Source organism: Ooceraea biroi, chromosome 12, assembly GCF_003672135.1.
Source record: "Ooceraea biroi isolate clonal line C1 chromosome 12, Obir_v5.4, whole genome shotgun sequence".
Taxonomy (NCBI): domain Eukaryota; kingdom Metazoa; phylum Arthropoda; class Insecta; order Hymenoptera; family Formicidae; genus Ooceraea; species Ooceraea biroi.
This window is the reverse complement of record NC_039517.1, coordinates 4,433,130-4,446,888: the sequence shown is the minus strand read 5'-3', so window position 1 is coordinate 4,446,888 and position 13,759 is coordinate 4,433,130. Positions and strand designations below refer to the sequence as shown.

Below are 13,759 nucleotides of genomic sequence, written 5' to 3'. Positions count from 1 at the left end.
TTTCTGAAAAGATATTAATCCCAAATTTAAATATGAGCTTTATTCCAAATATTTTATGCCGCAGTTGCGAATCACCTTGTAATTTGTATTTTGCACGCATCATAATGATATTATTATAATATTTACGAAAACAATGTGTTATTGAGCGGCGATTCAATGTTTCTCCGCGAATGAAAGTCTATGTATCGCCTGGAAATAATATTTTAAAAGCGAAGTTGCATCATGACCAATTTTACCTATTTTTACTTAATATTTGATTTGATTATCAATGAAATTTCTACTTTCTCCCTTTTATAGATTTGTTATTGTATTATATATAGTATATTTGATTATAATACATACACATACACACACAGCTACGCGCGCGCGCGTATATCTCCAGATTTAAGAAGCTTGTTGCATTCTTAAAGAGTAATCGAATATCTTCATTATAACAGGAGCGATCTTGACTCGCGAATTACAAGAATATGCGATGAGAAAAATTAAACTTATTTGTTGAATTCAGTTGACTATTCGTGGACTTAACTAGAGAATACGTTAACTAGAGATTACGTTAACATTGACGTAAATGTACATACGCTAAATATTAATGCTTCAACGTGTAAAGTTATGTACCATTGAAATGCATATTTGTGATAAGCGGTGCATTCGAATATTTATGAATTATAACTACTAGGTAACAAAATCCATAATCCAAAAATTATAATTACACAATTTAATATAATATCAGTAATTTATATTTTTATATTTAATTATAATTATTAAATATAAATATTTAATTTAATAAATTATTAATAATTTATATAAATTTTGTTGATATCTTAATTTATTTTTTACTAATTAAACTTTATATTTTATTATTTAAGATGAATAAAATTGACAACAATTCAATTTAATAAAATTGAATTGCGTAATTATAATTTTTGGTTTGAGTGAAGTCCAAATAATTAATTGTTCGTCTCGATTTTTAAGCTCACAAAACTAAATACATATTGCGCTTTGATTCAGCATAAGTTTGCACGTTGAAGCACCGCTGAGGGCGTATAATAACGCTGTTCCAGTGTCATGACATTAATACTTGAATCGTAATAACACGAATGAACGCAGTGGAACAATTTTATCAGATACAGAATGGTTAGAAGTGATACTTAACGACATGTCAATGAGTACCAATCGCTGCATGCGTTGCAATTGTGACACGCGGCGAAATCGCCGTTACATGACTCACGATCAAGTGTATTAGACGTTATAAGTGATCATTCTTCGAAAGAGCCTGTCACGTTTAATTGCTTGTGTGATGAAGCATGATATAAAAATTTATTATTAAAATATCACATGCATGGTAATTTTCATATTATTGTACCCATATTTTATATGGCTATAATATAATTATTTAATAATTATTTAATAAATATAAATTACAATATAATTATATTTATATATTCCTTGATTTCTGGTATCTAAGTAAGATTTTTCGATTAGTGTTTAGCTTTTTACTATAATTTTATTCTTGAATGTTCTTGAAGCAATTATTTCAACGTGATGCGTTCTATCGAGAAATGTCTGTATAATAACTTGAAAGATATCTGTGAGCGGCTTAGTATAAACGAATGCGAATGAAATGCGCAACCAAGTCGTGCGAAATATAAAGGTTACAACTCGAAGTAACAAAAAAAAAATAAATAAAAATAAAAAGTCTATAAACATGTTAGATAAAAAATCTTTCGATCGGCACTTTTAGGTGCCGCCATGTCTTCCATTATTTGTATATTAATTAATAATAAAATTGACTATAATGTATTGTAAAACTAAACTATATGTCTACACACGCACGCACGCACGCACACCCACACACACCCACACACACCCACACACACAATGATCACCTACCACACGATGCCGACCTTCATCTATAAAAAAGATAATTGCAAACTTATCTAATATTATCTATTAATAAGAAAATACAATGTAATATTACATAACTAAAGAAAGAAATGTAAATGCAAAAAAATGTTGGTATTTTTTACAGAATTTTTAAGGCAGATATCGTATCTATGATTTCGCATAAGTTCCGATGAAGTACGTATTTCGCTGTATTCTTCGGAAGTTGTATCTCTAAGAAATAATTTGTGCAAATGTATGTGTGAGGGTTAATACGCAAACTTGTCCTCGTACGATTAACAAATGTTTAGACTAAAGCTATTCATAGAACAAAATTTGGAATGCTGAGTTGCGAGATACGTAAGTGCAAATACGCAATATACAGAGTGCCTTGAAATTATAACATATCTTTCTGTAAATGCATGAAGTTCAAAACAATCGCAAAAAGTAACAACAAAAGTAACTTTGCAGATAAAAATCATGGCTTTCGTAAATAGATGATCTGATATATTGTTTCTCGATTAATTCAAGTATTTTTAACGCAGATTTTATTTGCAACTTATTTAACGACAATAAAAATCGTTTAAATAAATAATATCTTTTTATTATACATTTACTGAAGAAAGAAATTCTCAATTTATTGAATAATATGCTTTCAAAGGTGATGCTGTGATTCCAAGCACTCTGTATATCGTTTAGGCATATACAAGGAATTATTTATTTACGATAGTTTGCATCACTTTTGCATTTCTAATTCTACATAATATAAATCTATTATAATACTTTACGCATATATGAATCGATAGAGGGAGACAGATAGACAGACAAACTGGCAGACAGAGAGAGGCGGAAGGAAGAAGCAAAATTGTTGAGGAGATGCAATAGATATAATTCGACGGCAAGAATTCAAACTAATCACACGTTTGATAATTTTCCATTTTCTTTTTTCTCTCGCATGTTTTCAGATAATGCGTTATAATCATACTATATACAGGAATAACTATAAAATATTATAGTTCTCAGATGCGAAAAGGTGAAACAAAATAGAATGCGCAATCTATCGGATAATCTAACGTTTAGCATATTATAATTTATTATTAACAATATATTAACAATCCGCAATCTTTATTTTGTACAATATTTAATCATTAGGTGAAAAAGATCGCGGTAAGAATTTCTACTAAAAGATAATAAAATTCGTCTAATGGTTTATGGTAAAGAATTGGACACTTCGACACACGTATACGTACACCGAACACAACACACGCCCGCACGAGCGCACATATTATGTATGTATATGTATGTATACATACATACGTACATGCATATATACATACATACATATATATATATAAAATATATATATAATCGTATAATGTACATCTCTTATAACGCGCTTTGACGGTCTGGAAATGGAAAAAAAGTTTACAAAATAAGACCTTCTACTTGATGTATTTATCGAACGTAAATACAATGGCGTCTATAATATATTGCAATAAAAAGAACTGAAAACATCCAGAGAAGACCAGTTATTTTTGTTTTGTACAAAACAGATGGGAAAATTAGCAGGAGCTAAATGCAGCAATGAATAAAAATAAGAATATACTTAAAAATGTTTCATCCTTATTTTCTAAATGTAATATTATTAAAAGGTACCATAATGTTTTGCATCAACTCACACAAGACATTTGTGTATATATTTACTATAGACACATGCATAATTAGACGGAGGATTGCCTATGCCCTCCTAAGGAAAACGTATCCCTTATATCGCAAGCAACAAATTCAGGAAATGTTTCGGGACAAAATTTAAGCAACAACTTTTGGCTTACCTCTTGTATCCTTGCACGCTGACAATGAGTGTTTTCCGTAGTTTGCTTGGAGCTCACTAGAAGTCTCTGTATCTCTTCCTTGATATCTAAGCTTCCGCACTCTGTGGTTTTATTTATTTCATGCCTTCTGTAAGGTATGTTGATACCTGTGTGTGAAGAAGCTTGTATATTATTTAGATATTAAAATTTATTTATAAGATATGGTATGCTGATTTTTGCTATTGTTATCAAGCTAAATATCACGAATTATTTATATAAATAATGACAAAGGATGAGGAAGGGAAAAACATTTCGAGTTCGGAGGACGAGATGTTTATAAATAACGTGAAGGATGTGATTGATCAACAGTTTTTGAATGACGATCTTTATAATAAAGAGAAAACTGAAGTTTTTCAATCCAGTAAGTAAATTTAATCTTGTTCTTATAATATTTCTGAAAATTCGTGTATGTGTAAGAAGTAATCTGAAAAATATTATATATTACTTAATCTTTATGCTTTTAGAAGAACTCGAGACTAATCAGCCACATGGAAAGTCTTTAAGAGTGAATTCCGAGCAAGAGGACACATTTATGAATTTTGGTATTAGTGCAACGTTCCAGAATTTTGTGGCTAAGAAGTTAGATAAGCTTTTGGAAGGGTAAGTATCGAAATAAGATATATTATATATTTACAAATATAATATTATTAAAATATGATCTCTTGTAGAACCATCAAGTTAAAAGACAAGAAAAATACTGAATGCTCTTTGGAACATAAACGGAAGGAACATAAAAGTACGGGGATAAAACTCTTGAGTACGTCAACAACATATTTAAACACAGAAATTACAGAAGCACATGCGGACTGTGGAAAGAAGTTCAAAAGGAAAAAATATAAAATTATAGAAGATGACGATGCTTTGCTTAAATTTCGAGAGGCTGCTGTAGATTCAGAACGTATATTGAGCAAATCCTATACGGAAGCATGGGTCAATAGACGGCCCGAGCCAGATTTTAAATATAAAAGATTGAAAAATGGTATTTTGGTCGAGCAAGCATAACCTTAATTTTCTGCGAATTTATATGTGCTTCTATTAAGCTCCATTAAATCTCTTTGTGTGGATCATTAGACATTTCTGTCATAAGGATCATTCTTATTTCTTTCTGTTTATAATTACCCAGTAAGCAAAATGTGTGCAATCTGCCAGCAGATTGGCAACAGATTACTGCAGAAGTTGATAGCAAATTGGCATCCGTTATGTCCGCATTAGGATAGTGATCTGCCAGCAGAGCCTGCTAACAGACTCTGACAGCGGATTGGCGGCGGAAACCGAGCAGGATCTGTTAACATTTGACGGCAGATTGACGGCAGAAACCGAACGGAATCTGCAGCTTTTGGCCATTCATATTCACGATATATTAAAGCATGTGTTTACTTTTAACACACTATAAATTGGCATTTTATATTACCATGTGTTAAAAGAACGCATTTGTTTGCTTGTTAAATTAAAGTACATTTGGCTTGATGTGTCTTTCTGACAGTTCGTTGCATAATCTCTCTCTTATTGTTAATTTATTCTAATCCGAAGTCCGAATTTTGCTCTCGAACTTCGGATTGCTCGTGGCGCGCGTGAACTACATGGACGTTGTCCATGGGAGCCTCTGTGCCGCGAGTGCAAAAATTTTCAGAAAAATTAATATTATCATGCCAAGGCGCGTATATTAATTTATATAACTGTTAGGCTAAATCTTAACATCGAGTAAGAACTCGACGCGTGCACCGCATAGCGGTGCGCAGCGAAAACGCATATTCACAGCCGTGTAAATTTGAATACCGTCAAAAGCTGCAGATCCTGTTCGGTTTCTGCTGCCAATCTGCTGTTAGATTCCGCGCGCGCAGATCTTGCTCGGTTTCTGCTGCCAATCTGCCGTTAGATTCCGCGCGCGCAAATCTTGCTCGGTTTCTGTCGACAATCCGACTTCGAGCCATGTTTGCAGATCTGCTCGGTTCCTGCCGCCAATCCGTTCTTAGATTTTGCGAGCAAGCTCCGTTACATTTCTGGCACCAATTTGTCGAATTAATCGTTAATAACAACTTCTGTATCAAATTTGTTGTCTTTTGGCTGGCAATAGTTGATAGCAGATAGTTAGCATCATCTGCTTTCGGCAGACTTGGCTATCTGGGTATAATCCATTTTGTATTATAGTCCATTTAATATTAATAATATGAATATTTTATTATTGTATTTTAAATAAAATTTAATCTACGATCATGATGTTACACGTACCTCGTATCCTTGTTACCCGAGATTTTTCTTTTATGTAAAAATCGAAATACAATGTGTATGTATATGTTTGTAGTGTGTGTGTGTATACATACCATGTGCGCGTGCGACGTATGGCGCCATATTGCATTTTAGTTCCAGAATGTAGGGTGTCAACCTTTACATGACAGTATGACACCGCTAGTGCTCACTCGAGCCTCGAGGTATTTGCTGGCCCTGGGTCATGCCACGACTTGAATTCGCTCTTCCCCTCATAGACAAACGTTATCAGCATTAATGACGGTCTGACGTAGCGTTTAGATAACGTTCGAGGACTGACGGTACGCCTGATCGATCAGTCGAGATGGCAACTGGGGACGATAGGCGTGTTGCTCTGATAACGGGTATCACCGGACAAGTAAGTTCATAACGTTCTACGTTTTCAGACTTTGAGTAACGCGAGGACTCGTCGTCTCCTCCTCGATCCGCTCGCTTGTTGCAGGATGGTTCTTATTTGGCGGAATTCCTGCTGGAGAAAGGATACACCGTTCACGGCATCATTAGACGAGCGAGTTCGTTTAACACCGCTCGCATCCAGCACCTCTACGAGGATCCCAAGTGCCATCGGCAAGGAAAAATGATATTGCATTATGGTGACATGACAGATTCCAGTAGCCTGATCAAGGTTATCAGCGCCGTACAGCCAACGGAAATTTATAATCTTGCGGCGCAGAGTCACGTTATGGTTTGTAAGCACGTCCGTGGGTACGAACGCTCGCTACACTTGCAGAAACATTTCTCACATCGCCAACAATTTATCGTTATGCCTGCTTAAGGTCAGCTTCGAGGTGAGCGAGTACACTGCCGAGGTAGACGCGGTAGGAACGGTGAGACTGTTGGACGCGATACGCACGTGTGGCTTGGAGAAGTCCGTCAAATTTTATCACGCGTCCACTTCCGAGCTCTACGGTAGAGTGGTGCAAGTTCCTCAAGATGAAAAGACACCGTTCTATCCTCGTTCTCCGTACGGTAATTCGTTCATTCGTTCTAACGCATTTTCGCATTTGTTTTTCTTTTCCATAACGTCGCGGACGATTGTTTCGCGAGGGCTCGTTCAAAATTTCTTTGCATTTCAGCGTGCGCAAAGTTGTACAGTTTCTGGATCGTCGTGAATTATAGAGAAGCGTACAACATGTTCGCGTGTAATGGGATATTGTTCAATCACGAGAGCCCGCGAAGGGGAGAGAATTTTGTCACGAGGAAGGTGACCAGGTCGATAGCGAAGATACATTTGGGCCTGCAGGACGTGCTGGAACTGGGCAACTTGGATGCGAAGCGAGACTGGGGCCATGCCAAGGATTACGTTGAAGTTGGTATTGCGCTTTCTCGTTTCTTAAAAAATTGTGTCTCCCTTCTCCGAGTAATCTCTGTACAATGATGCTGCTTGATGCGTCCGCAGGCGATGTGGCTGATGCTCCAACAGACGCAACCGGACGACTACGTTATAGCGACGGGAGAGACGCACAGTGTGAGGGAGTTTGTCGGGACGGCCTTCCAGTACGTAGGTCGCACGATTCAGTGGAAAGGCGAGGGTGTCGATGAAACGGGTCACGATGCACAAACCGGTCAACTATTGGTTCGCGTCAACCCCAAGTATTTTCGTCCAACGGAAGTGGTACGACGTCGGGCTTCCTTTATCGATCTCGGGGACGGATTGTCAAATTCAATTTCATCATTCTTCTTTTTTCTCTCTCGATAGGACGTACTGTTGGGTGATGCGTCGAAAGCTAGAGACAAATTCGGATGGAAACCGACCGTTACGTTTAAGGTAATTTTGTATTAATTATTATTTATAATTCGTGCGTTGTTTATCGATGAATTATTTATTTATATTTTAGGAACTCGTAAAAGACATGATGGATTCCGATCTAGAATTAATGTCGAAAAATCCAAATGCTTAATAATGTAATGCAAATTGCGAATGCATTTTCCAAGTGTTTTTACTTCCGTGAAAAAGAAATGACAGCATTCACAGAGTTGTCAGTTTTGTAAATATGTCGGTGTAAAAGATTAAAAGAGATAAAATAGGCTTCCTCTGACCTTGACAAGTTTATTCTTCCTACCTAATTCAGTCGACGAGCTCGACTCCGCCTAAAGAAACACATTTCTTCTCTCAAATTGTAGACAATTAAGGAGCAAGGAGCACCGTGTTCTTCACATTAATTTGGAGTGTCGATATTACAGAAACAAGTGTAACAAATTAAAAGATATCAAGTCTAATTCGCGTCTTAGCTTATCCTCTTGCTGAATATTGTCAAACCACCTTGACACGTGAATGTACCGTGCCTTCTCCGGTTGGCTCAGAGTTTTCTGCAAAAGAGAAACGACGTACATACTATGTATGTACAGTGATGTGTGTGTGTGTGTGTGTGTGTGTTACGATGACGAAATGACACACTGACTGTGTCTTACCATTACGGGATGTAAAACGTAGTACAACGTGACATCTGCGATAGTCTTTTCTGTACCGGCTATGTAGGGCACGTGTGTCAACGATGTGTTCAACTCCTACAATCAAGAAAGGTACAGGTGAGTACTGCTGTTTCCTACCAATTATGTATGTGTCATGTATCATCAGCACGTGTGACATATTACGCTCAGTATTCTCTTGGTGTTTTGGGAAAGGTCCGCATAATTGGCGCAGACTATCGCGTACTCCAGCCACTGCTGCGTCAGAGCCTGTACTTCTCTCTCGCTACCGAGGATGTCGGGGTATTCCGAGGTCCTCGCCAGATCCTGTACGATGGTGCAGAAGCCCTGGACGGGTTGCGCGCCTCCCTCGCGTTCTCGGGTGGAAGCTACCTGAAATTTGTATCGTCGCACGTCGCACGAGAATCACCAGGAGAATCGCTCTGGCGAGCGCAAGCTCGACTCACGTTTTTGTGAGAAACTTCCAACCTTCCCGGGGAAACGTCGAGATACTGCGCTATCCTCTCCACGCACTCGGTATTGCAGAGACCCATGTCAATTAATGTTATTTTAACAACACGTCGACGATGCTCCCCGACGTGAACGTTGGAACGGGGATTATAAAAGACAAAAAAAAGAAAATATTGCCGTATCGAAGGTGTACCAACGGAAGGAAATTCTCTCTGCGGCGGTTGGTACGACTAGCGCTGGACCGCCACGTTTCCGTGAACAACGCGCGAAATGCGATTCGGAGAGAGACAAGAATGAGGATGATTATGAAACAGAGATTACGATTTATTGAAAAAAAGAAAAAAGAAAACAATGAATCTCGTTGAGATACGGCGCAGAGTTATGGCGCGGTGACATCGGCTTCGCTCGGCTTCGAGCGATTATACAAAGTATGCCGCCAATTGTGCCATTTTGTCCTTCGGAGGTTTCGGTTTGCCTCGATTGCGGCTCTTGGTGTGGCCCCGGCCGCGCGTGACCACCGGTTTCGACGCTACCGCGCGATGCTTCTCCACCAGGGCAGCAAAAGCCGCGGTGCAAAACACGCAGCCGGACATCTCCGTCGCTTCGTTGGGGAGTTTACTCTTATCCTGGAAAAAGACGGAAAAAAGGGGTGAGAAACATCCCTCGCAGAGCTCACCGACCGATTTTCCTTCCGTTACCTGCTTGTACTCCACGGTGACCAATTGCGCACCGCAGTCGCACGTGTCCACGTCGACGGTCACTTTGTGCGCATTTTCGAACAGGTGGATAATAACGTCGCAACGGTTGCACCCCAGCTTCCACTTGGGTGCAGCCGATGGGTCCAGCACGAGAATACCCAGGTCGCACTCCAGGCAGCTGGACAAGCCGTTCGAGTTCATGCCGTGCGGACACGTCGGGTGCGTGCACGAGTTGCAGCCGCTCGTGCCCTTCTTCATGTCCCTGCGGTTCATTCGGACGAGTGAGATGACGATATCCGACTTTCGGCATTTATGCAAAAAGTAAAATCAGACTGCGACGTACCTAAACGGTGGATTGTTGTAGCAGTACGGGCAGAACGTGTAACTCTTCCCGCGCGTTCCGGTCGACCAGGAGAGCAATTCGAAATCGTCCAATGGGCACTTGAGCTCCTTGTATATCCTTATGTTTCCATTTTGTGGCAGGTTATAAGTTTCGTTGCAGTGCGCGCAGTGCATTCTCGACGGCTTGGTTTGTATGTACTTCATGTACCGGCGACACTTGCCGCATCTGAACCACGTGTGTAAAACGAGACGGAGAAGGACGATGTTATGATAAATGGACAATTATTAACACTCCGAATATGGAAAAAAAGAGAGAGGAAGCAGATCGCGGATAGTTGCATCGAGATAATTTCAAGTACCTGGAATGCGCTTTACCGGACGCGGACAGCGGAGAGAAGGAGACCTCGAACAGTTGATCCATAGCCTCTATACTTTGTACGAAGTAGTGAAATTTTTGCTTGAAGATCTCCACGGTGTGCTGGAGGACGGCGTGGAAATCGGCACGACCCAGCGCTATCAGATTCAGCTGCTCCTCCACTGCGGACCTCATGGTGGGCAGAACCAGTTCGGGATCTATCTAGGGAAAAGAGGAAAGGTATGTCTTGCGTCGCGTGAGAGGGGAAAAAGTGAGGAAAGGCGATTCGAGATCAAAGTACCTTCTGGTATCCGTGCACCAGGACGATCCCGAGAGAAGTGGGCACCAACTTCCTCCCCGCCGCGACACTGACGTAGTTTCTGATGCAAATGTTATTTATGTGCACGGGAATCGAAGCGTCCGTTCCGATGCCGTGTTTCTCCATGAGGGTTATCAATTCCGCTTCCGTCAGGTAGTCCGGCGGTTGCGTGTAACACTCGATCAGTTTCGCCTAGGAAGAAATGAAAGATACAAGAAGAGAGAGAAGCGTGATGTAGGTCGAATCGGTGAGGGTCCCCTTACCTCCTGTATGGGCACCTTCTCCTCGGACGTGAACCTCGGTAGAGTGTCGTTGTTACCGAGCGCCTGCCAGGTGAGAATACTCGTGTATCCGGGATCCAGCAGGCTGTGTCCGGTCGCCGTGAATATCTCCATTCCAATCTCAAACTTCACCGTGGTGCTCAAGTACTTGCAGTCCCGCGCCAACTGCAACGCAAGCGAAATTCGTCGAGAGGCGTTACACGCGTGGCGTGACGCGAACAAACCAAGTTTCCCAAGTTTGTCATCGTCATCGTCGCGAGATGACGTACCGTGGCGATAAAGTGTCGCGTTATGTAATCGTACAGTCTCCACGAGTCGCCATCGAGCTCGTTTCTGGTCGCGTGTTTCATCGGCGTTATCGGGGGATGATCGCCCGCGTCGTGGCCCTTCTTCGGTCTGTTTATGCCAGCCGCTATCACCTTGCGAACTTCCTCGCCCCACTCCGCACTGTTTTGCTGTTGCTTCAGCGTTGAGCTTGAACGCAAAATGACAATGCAACATACACCATCGGAACAATTAATATAGCAAGTGGATTTGCTTACAGTAAATCAAAATTTTCGGGATACGACGTCGTCTCCGTGCGGGGGTAACTTATGTATCCCTGAGTGTAGAGCCTCTCCGCGATTTGCATGGCGTGCTGCGGACCCATTCCCAGCCCGGAACTCGCGACTCGCATCAACTCCACCGTGTTCAGTGCCATGGGTCGCGATTTCGACTTCTCCGCGCTCTGTACGCTCACCACGCTGTGTACGTGAGTATACAGTTTACTTTGAGAATTTTCACCTTTTGGATTTTTTACTACAGGTTAGAACGTGAGGAGTTCTCAGAAACGAACGTCAAGGGTAAGACTCACGTTGCTCGATCGTGTTCCTTAACGTGGCTCAAGAACATGCTCGCAACCTCCTTGTCGAAGGAACGTACGCGCCCCCAGTTCAGCACGATGTCTTGTCCGTCCGAACACTTGACAGTCACCTGAGATCAAGGAATACGACGATGAAATTGGTGAAACGGGGAAAGAAATAGCGAAAAGGACTACGCGTAGTTACACGAATAGAATTTCTCTGGTTTCTACCTGTAACACCCAGTACGGGTCCGGTTTGAAGGTCTGAATCTCGTCGTGCCTCTGTACGCAGAATCCCAACGTTGGCGTCTGGCAGGGGCCATAGGAAATCAGAGACACGTCCAGATCTCCGTACTTGCCCTAAAAGCACAATAAAGAGTCATGAAGTCCAGAGCGCTTGTAGCATACTTTCGATTCACGGTTGGATTTAGTACAGAACGTAGAACACTGGTGACCCACTTGAAAGAACTTTGTTTGGTAGCGCGTAAATGCGCAACCTATTCGTAGGTCTAACTCTTGACGCGCGTCGACGCTTCTCGCCTCATTTTCGTTTGGTTTTATCAGATTTGCCAAGGCTGATTTGATGTCCTTCTCCGTGATGGCAGAGAATCGCGCTCGCCATATATCCTATCAAAAATAATATCGTTGTCAAGACGACTTGAAACTTGGCGAAATAAAACAATTTCCTTATCTGCTCTTTTTAAAGGAAATACATAAATGCACTTGTGTACATCTGCGTGTGCTTTAATTTCTATGATTTTAATTTCTATGATTGTAATACAAACGACTTGCATTTATATGTAACTTCCTATGCATTCCCTGCTGCACCGCGTTTATCACTTCGAAGCAAATGTTTTCACCCTCTTTGTCACAGTCTAACCACAATACCAGGTAATCACAATGCGTTCCTTCCTTGGCTAAAAAGTACGGTATCTTTAGCTTGGGTACCGCTTCCTTCTTCTCTGTTGGACACGAGAATAACTCTGCCTGGAAACGCGAGAGCGAAGGGTCGATTCAATTGCCAGCGAAGCTAGACGAAAGAGGCGATGAAATTAGGGCTCTTGGTCTTACCGGATCCACCTTGTCCCAGTTGTTGTACTTCCCAATGAAGTCCAACGTCATGACGTGCCCGCATACGGATGTCATTTTGAAATTCACCGTCTCGGATCTAAACGGACCGATCCATTCGTGAACGGAGCAGGATCCGTTCAATCCTGATGGAAGAACGTAAGAAAAGAGCGGGTGGAAAAGATGTGTCGAAACTGAACTTTGAATGGACTGAGTTGTCAACGCAACGCACCTTTTCTGGTAGTACATCGTCCATTGCTCAATATATTAGCAAGAGACGCTGCCAAGGAAGGTTTCTCGGCCACCATTAGAGCTGTTTTCATTTTCGAGCGATATCTCGTTCATTCGCGTTGCAGAAAAAATTCTCCCTTAGCGTCGTTGAAGCAACATAACCTCGACGAATGCCATGATGAGCCGCCTGGAGGAGCAATGGGAGATTGGGAGCAAGACAGTGCTGAGAAATGGAGCCCCAACACGCTCGCACGCGCGCAGACGCTCCGCCTGTCCGTGAGCTCGGGAGCGCTCGGCGCGCCGAGCGAGACGCGGCTGCCGAAGCACCTGGCTGTTTCTCGCGACAGCCGTACCACTCCGCGGAGCCGGTGGCTCTTGTGACTTTTTTTATTCGCAATTTCTCAAACATCGATCGCTCACGCGTGCGATACAACTGCTGCACCCTGAACTGAGTCTGTCGGTTTCTATACAATGGTTTCCCTTCGTTGAACTGATTCTTCAATATGTGTATCTAGTAACACGTGCACCACAAGAAATACTGTCAGTACTTATATTTACCTCGTGATACATTTGCTCTAAGGAAAATTGGAAGTTTTAACAGAAAATTATGAGATAAGCAATTTTGCACATTTTTAAAGGAAATACATGATGAAATAGAAGATACTTACCACATAAATAAAAAGATCTTCAAACACAAATTTGTTCATGCTAATAATCACTGACACAA

At 41.1% G+C, this 13,759-nt stretch overlaps 4 protein-coding genes across 5 annotated transcripts; 2 read left to right on the top strand and 2 right to left on the bottom strand.

The window, feature by feature from the left end:
* The first annotated feature begins 3,862 nt into the window (after positions 1–3,862).
* LOC105276562 lies at positions 3,863–4,838 on the top strand. Of its 2 annotated transcripts, none has more exons than XM_011334290.3 (3): positions 3,863–4,113; positions 4,220–4,352; positions 4,421–4,838. In XM_011334290.3, the coding sequence occupies exons 1-3, from the start codon at positions 3,975–3,977 to the stop codon at positions 4,752–4,754; spliced, it is 606 nt and encodes a 201-aa protein (XP_011332592.1). In that variant the 5' UTR covers positions 3,863–3,974; the 3' UTR covers positions 4,755–4,838. The 2 variants fall into 2 exon arrangements, with proteins under 2 accessions (XP_011332592.1, XP_011332591.1); XM_011334289.3 differs by having other exon boundaries at positions 3,874–4,113; positions 4,217–4,352.
* A 1,251-nt stretch (positions 4,839–6,089) lies between these two features.
* Positions 6,090–8,047, top strand: LOC105276563 (GDP-mannose 4,6 dehydratase). Its single transcript, XM_026974047.1, has 8 exons — positions 6,090–6,181; positions 6,272–6,375; positions 6,460–6,702; positions 6,794–6,986; positions 7,094–7,326; positions 7,417–7,632; positions 7,717–7,785; positions 7,856–8,047. The coding sequence occupies exons 2-8, from the start codon at positions 6,322–6,324 to the stop codon at positions 7,916–7,918; spliced, it is 1,071 nt and encodes a 356-aa protein (XP_026829848.1). The 5' UTR covers positions 6,090–6,181; positions 6,272–6,321; the 3' UTR covers positions 7,919–8,047.
* On the bottom strand, positions 8,045–9,127 carry LOC105276564 (eukaryotic translation elongation factor 1 epsilon-1). The gene is made up of 4 exons (XM_011334293.3): positions 8,894–9,127; positions 8,613–8,819; positions 8,430–8,525; positions 8,045–8,327 (listed from the first exon to the last, which is right to left on the bottom strand). Exons 1-4 carry the CDS (start codon positions 8,978–8,980, stop codon positions 8,196–8,198), a joined length of 522 nt encoding a protein of 173 aa, XP_011332595.1. The 5' UTR covers positions 8,981–9,127; the 3' UTR covers positions 8,045–8,195.
* A 73-nt stretch (positions 9,128–9,200) lies between these two features.
* On the bottom strand, positions 9,201–13,124 carry LOC105276559 (DNA topoisomerase 3-beta-1). Its single transcript, XM_011334281.3, has 14 exons — positions 13,034–13,124; positions 12,805–12,947; positions 12,526–12,720; positions 12,193–12,360; positions 11,965–12,093; positions 11,746–11,864; positions 11,435–11,635; positions 11,162–11,366; positions 10,875–11,057; positions 10,594–10,803; positions 10,297–10,514; positions 9,939–10,163; positions 9,596–9,857; positions 9,201–9,523 (listed from the first exon to the last, which is right to left on the bottom strand). Exons 1-14 carry the CDS (start codon positions 13,122–13,124, stop codon positions 9,317–9,319), a joined length of 2,556 nt encoding a protein of 851 aa, XP_011332583.1. The 3' UTR covers positions 9,201–9,316.
* Between the last annotated feature and the right edge of the window lie 635 nt (positions 13,125–13,759).